The following is a 6,384-nucleotide window of genomic DNA, read 5'->3' as shown; positions in this document are numbered from 1 at the left end:
CTCCAGCCTCCCCATGTATGTGGACTCCAAAACCAATACTAGCCAATCAGATTCGAGCTGACTAAAGCCCTGCCCACACCTTAAAACGGGCCTGTCAGCAGACTAAGTAGTCTGGCCTCCCCTCTGCACATTTGAAAATTTTATTAACCTGTGACTGCTCCCACGGGCCGAATATTGCCCCAATACTCGCAAGATTAAATCCACGGGTACCTCTCGGCGTGCCGAAGCTTTTCCTAAATCACTTCCATCATCGAAAACGAGGGGAAAAGGTCGGCTCGCGACCCTGAAAATGTTGCGTGATTTTAAAAACGTTGTATTAAGTGAGCCTATTATGGGCTCCACGCAAGCTTTCTATTGTGGGAACATCTGGGCGTCCTGCAACTTATACTCATTCACATGTAGCCCCGAAAATGCTTAGAAAAGGAAAGCCGAAAGCGTGGAATAAACTCGCCGAAACGGAAAAGTGTCCCACGGACGCGCCGTGATTCCGATCCGTGTGAAAATATTCACGGCCATAGAGGAGACCGTGGGACACCTTTTTGCAACCGAATATTTGTCTCGAATTTGCTCCGACGCGGCGCGCAAAATCGTGCAAGGAAAAATCTGACCAAAAATGAACCAATGCTCCAGCAGTATTAATGACCCTGATGTAAACAAGACAAACTTCTTTCTCTGGTCTGCATCCCCTTATAAAATTGTGTGTATTGAGCCGTACTGTATTGTACCCATTCTGCAATCTGTTAAATAAATAAAAAGAAAGTTTGACTGGCCGCCGAGCCATACTGTAGTGTACATGGTGACTGCTTGACTTTAAAAAAAAAAAGAAAAAAAAATGAATACAAATATTTAATAAAAAAAATTTTTGGTATCCCCTGTTATTTTACCCACGCGACCCCACTGTGCACGGGCAGCAATTTGCTTCAGTGACTCATTAATTTCAGTCATTACAGTGCAAATGTCGGGTCAGCTTGTCCTTTATTTCTGTCAATGTGCTGATTCTGTAGGACTGCGTCAGTCAACACCCTAAGCTCCCGGTGCACAAATATTGAAAATCATGCGATTAAATATTGTTTAAAATTAAAAGCTAAATACTATTATTTTGTGTGTCATTTCCAAATAAAATTGTTTACAACTAAATGCTTTCTACCGTCAATTTGTTGGTTAGAATGACCCCCATTGATCAAAGTTTATCATATTAGTTCACTTTTATTCCACATTCCACAAACAGGCATGTTCCCATGGGGGTGTTTAATTACCATATATCGGTAATTAGGGGCGGTTCTGTATGCAAATACTTAGAATCGTGCACGAGCATAGACGTAAGAAGAATTGGTATTTATCAACAGCATGTGTGCATACGACCTGTGTACGCAGGTTTGATAAATCCAGATTTTTCTGTGCGTAGACATTCTAAATTCCGTGCGTAGGAACGAAAATAGAACACTTCCTACGCATTATTGATAAAAGAGGGCCCTGGTAATTAGTCCTGTGCTATCTCCATTAAATACACCCTGTTTGGGTTCAACTCTGTCTCTGCCTCTGCCTCTGTCATCTCATCACAATATAGTATCTTGTGCAGGTGTCCCCAAGGAACATTTGTCCGAAAGATCTTGGAAATGATTGAAATTATATTATATAAATGAAAAGGCTGAAAATTATCCGGGAAAACCACAACTATAGGTAATTTACTGCTGTACTGATTTACTGCTCTGTTGATGTACTGCTCTGGTGATGTACTGCTCTGTTGATGTACTGCTCTGGTGATGTACTGCTCTGGTGATGTACTGCTCTGGTGATGTACTGCTCTGTTGATGTACTGCTCTGGTGATGTACTGCTCTGTTGATGTACTGCTCTGTTGATGTACTGCTCTGGTGATGTACTGCTCTGTTGATGTACTGCTGTACTGATTTACTGCTCTGGTGATGTACTGCTCTGTTGATGTACTGCTCTGGTGATGTACTGCTCTGGTGATGTACTGCTCTGTTGATGTACTGCTCTGTTGATGTACTGCTGTACTGATTTACTGCTCTGGTGATGTACTGCTCTGGTGATGTACTGCTCTGTTGATGTACTGCTCTGGTGATGTACTGCTCTGTTGATGTACTGCTCTGGTGATGTACTGCTCTGGTGATGTACTGCTCTGGTGATGTACTGCTCTGTTGATGTACTGCTCTGTTGATGTACTGCTCTGTTGATGTACTGCTCTGTTGATGTACTGCTCTGGTGATGTACTGCTCTGGTGATGTACTGCTCTGGTGATGTACTGCTCTGGTGATGTACTGCTCTGGTGATGTACTGCTCTGGTGATGTACTGCTCTGGTGATGTACTGCTCTGTTGATGTACTGCTCTGGTGATGTACTGCTCTGGTGATGTACTGCTCTGGTGATGTACTGCTCTGGTGATGTACTGCTCTGGTGATGTACTGCTCTGGTGATGTACTGCTCTGGTGATGTACTGCTCTGGTGATGTACTGCTCTGGTGATTTACTGCTCTGTTGATGTACTGCTCTGTTGATGTACTGCTCTGGTGATGTACTGCTCTGTTGATGTACTGCTCTGGTGATGTACTGCTGTACTGATTTACTGCTCTGGTGATGTACTGCTCTGTTGATGTACTGCTCTGGTGATGTACTGCTCTGGTGATGTACTGCTCTGGTGATGTACTGCTCTGGTGATGTACTGCTCTGTTGATGTACTGCTCTGTTGATGTACTGCTCTGTTGATGTACTGCTCTGTTGATGTACTGCTCTGGTGATGTACTGCTCTGGTGATGTACTGCTCTGGTGATGTACTGCTCTGGTGATGTACTGCTCTGGTGATGTACTGCTCTGGTGATGTACTGCTCTGGTGATGTACTGCTCTGTTGATGTACTGCTCTGGTGATGTACTGCTCTGGTGATGTACTGCTCTGGTGATGTACTGCTCTGGTGATGTACTGCTCTGGTGATGTACTGCTCTGGTGATGTACTGCTCTGGTGATGTACTGCTCTGGTGATTTACTGCTCTGTTGATGTACTGCTCTGTTGATGTACTGCTCTGGTGATGTACTGCTCTGTTGATGTACTGCTCTGTTGATGTACTGCTGTACTGATTTACTGCTCTGGTGATGTACTGCTCTGGTGATGTACTGCTCTGGTGATGTACTGCTCTGGTGATGTACTGCTCTGGTGATGTACTGCTCTGTTGATGTACTGCTCTGGTGATGTACTGCTCTGGTGATGTACTTCTCTGGTGATGTACTGCTCTGGTGATGTACTGCTCTGGTGATGTACTGCTGTACTGATTTACTGCTCTGGTGATGTACTTCTCTGGTGATGTACTGCTCTGGTGATGTACTGCTCTGATGATGTACTGCTCTGGTGATGTACTGCTCTGTTGATGTACTGCTGTACTGATTTGCTGCTCTGGTGATGTACTGCTCTGGTTATGTACTGCTCTGTTGATGTACTGCTGTACTGATTTACTGCTCTGTTGATGTACTGCTGTACTGATTTACTGCTCTGGTGATGTACTGCTCTGGTGATGTACTGCTCTGTTGATCGATGTACTGCTGTACTGATGTAGTGCTCTGGTGATGTACTGCTCTGGAGATGTACTGCTCTGGTGATGTTCTGCTCTGTTGATTTACTGCTCTGGTGATTCACTGCTCTGTGTGATTTACTCAAAGAAGTCTGGAAAACCACGAGTGCTCCAAGAAGTGTGGATTTACATTTTGTTCAAAGCGGTCAAATCAAATGATCATTATCATCATTATTATTATTATTATTATCATCTTTGCATAATATAGCAATAAAACACCATAGATGTGTCCTTGTATCTGTAAAGTCATCCCATACATCTTTGATCAGAATAGACACTATGTTGGAATTGCTCAGTATGGGAACACACTAAGGCAGGAAGGTGCCGTTCCTCCTCATGGGCTGCATGTGTGAACCTACCAACATCTTTCCAAGGGCTTACTATTCAGTATGCTTTGCGAACTCAGCCACACTTCTGAAAATATGGATAACATCTCAACATGATGGAACGGGCTCATAAAAAGGCACATTATCCAAATGGATTATCATTTCATCCGACCACTCGCCCACCAAGTGTCAATACCTCCTCTCTTCGTCATCTCTTGTGTAATCCAAGGCTGCGGCTACATTGATTCGTTGTGTCTATCTGTCTATGTCTGTTGCTGTTTTCAGATGAGGAGTATCTAGGGTTGCCACCCGTCCCTTAAAATACGGAACCCCCCCGTAATTGGAAACTAAAAGACGCGTTCCGTATTGAACTGATACGGGACGCCCTTTGTCCCGTATTTTAAGGTTGCCAGTTTAGTGAGAGAAATGAGCCAGCCGACCTACAAAAACAAGCAAAATTGTGTCCAAAAGTTGCGGGAAATAAACAGACTTGGCAACTCTGGTATGATGGGTGTGCGCTCAGCAGCTCACCGACCAATGAGAATTAGCGCTTTCACGTTGCTAAGAAGAGTTCTGTGCCGTTGTGCCAATCCTCTGTCTGTGCGCTGCGTGATTTCTTTTCGAAGACGCTTTGAACATGTCTACAGCAGACACTGTGACTCCACTGCGTCCTAAAAAGACAAAACGCCTCCAGAAATACAGACCCGAGTGGGAAGAGGCAAATCCCTGGCTTGATAGCGTCAGTGGAGATGTTTACAAAGCAAACTGCAAAGTATGTAGGCGTGTGTTTTCTGTGGCGCATGGTGGACTGACTGATCTCAAACAGCATGCATCAGGAGAACAACATTCCAGAAATATAAGAACGCAAAGGACAGAAGCACAGGTGTCACAGTTCTTCATGACTGAAACATCTCCTGAGATTGATTCGGTATGGGATATTACATCTTATTTATCTGGTTGTGTTTTTAACTAGATGTCAGTATTTCTATTTACCTGCCCTGGCAGCCAGGAGCCTACTCTTCTTTGCACTTTATTTTTTATGAATCTTTTAATTTGGGTCACACAAGTGTTTCATTGTATTATTGTCCTCTTTCAGTAAAAGTGTTCCCAGGCTTTGTTTTTACAGCACTTTATATGCATACGGTATTATGCTCAAGTTGAGGCTATAGTTCAGCCAATTTATTTAAACAATGTTAAATGTAAATAAAGCACCTTAAACTTTAAGTATGACTAAATGCTTTCTTGACTATATATATATAGTAACTGTTCCAAAATGCATAGATTTCTATGTATTTTAGGGGTTTGGGGGGCTAGCTCTTTTTAATATAAATGTCATAGATTGTTTTATTTAGATTTCATAGATTTCTATGCATTTCAGGAGTTTGGGGGTCTGGCTCCCCAAAATAATTAAATAACATAACCCTAACCCGAAAACCGAAATAAAGTAAAAAAAAAAAAAGAAATAGTGACAAAATCTGCCCATTTTCGCCCAAAAAACGCCCCAAAACCGCACGCTCGATGATGGTGTCCCTTATATTATTTCTATTGGTCAAAGGTGGCAACCCTAGGAGTATCCGTCTGCTGGACAGGGTAGACGGCGTGTCCGTCTTCTACCAGATTTGTGTCAGTTTTCACAGAAAAGTTTGTATAGGGTGAACTTTTAGAACGGACGGCTACGTCGACCATCCGCGCAAAGATGGTTGTTTCCGCAAAGGTGAGATTACGTTAGGTCCTAATTTAAAAATAAACCAATAGACAGTAATACCTTCCATCAAATGTCTATCCGTTCAATGACGGATCAATGTAGCCGCAGCCTAAGGCTCTGGTAGAACCCTTAGAGGCCAGTGCTGGTATGTATCCTGTTATCATGGTATCACATTCTTTTTTTCTAAAAAAGAGTATCATGGTATCTAAAGAAAAGTATCATGGTATATAAAAAAAATATATATATCACGGTATTATAAAAAAATTTCATGGTATTTGAAAACAGGTATCATGGTATTTCCATACCTTTTTGGTCACTACGATGATGGTAAAAAAATTTATGGTAATCTCCAAAATATGATGGAGATACCTTGAGTATCATGGTTTGAAATGGAATATGTCATGTACATGAACTACTTTTAGTTAATAACTACTGCCCAACACTGTCTAGCAGTCGATGCACTGGACAGGCTGCTGTTTTTGTTTGTGTGTGTGTATATACAGATCATGCTCACAAGGGTGCATGTATGTGCTTGTGTGTGCATATGGACATACTGTATATACAGTATCTACTAGATATCAGTGTAAACATGTGTGTGTTTGTTCATAATTATGTGTGTGTGTGTGTGTGTGTGTGTGTGTGTTATAACCTATTGTATGTGCCTATTGTATTTCTGTGTTGTTATTTAGTTGCAGTGCCATGTTTGGTCACTATGTGGCCCTCCATTATGTGTACCTGATGTAGCTACAGGTTTAATTTGATTTAACCTGAGC

At 42.3% G+C, this 6,384-nt stretch overlaps 1 protein-coding gene across 1 annotated transcript in view; it reads right to left on the bottom strand.

Moving 5' to 3' along the window:
• Positions 1-6,373: 6,373 nt before the first annotated feature.
• The window catches only part of LOC311240593 (protein shisa-9), a gene marked incomplete at both ends in the record, with an annotated part of 421,247 nt that continues 421,236 nt past the window's right edge, over positions 6,374-6,384 (bottom strand). Inside the window, one exon of the mRNA XM_084329167.1 lies at positions 6,374-6,384. This exon is cut by the window's right edge and continues 24 nt beyond it. Within this exon, the coding sequence (XP_084185293.1) occupies positions 6,374-6,384 (11 nt within the window).

This window comes from Notolepis coatsorum (genome assembly GCF_963971535.1).
Source record: "Notolepis coatsorum genome assembly, chromosome: 14".
NCBI classification, from domain to species: domain Eukaryota; kingdom Metazoa; phylum Chordata; class Actinopteri; order Aulopiformes; family Paralepididae; genus Notolepis; species Notolepis coatsorum.
This window is presented reverse-complemented; position numbering and strand designations above follow the sequence as displayed.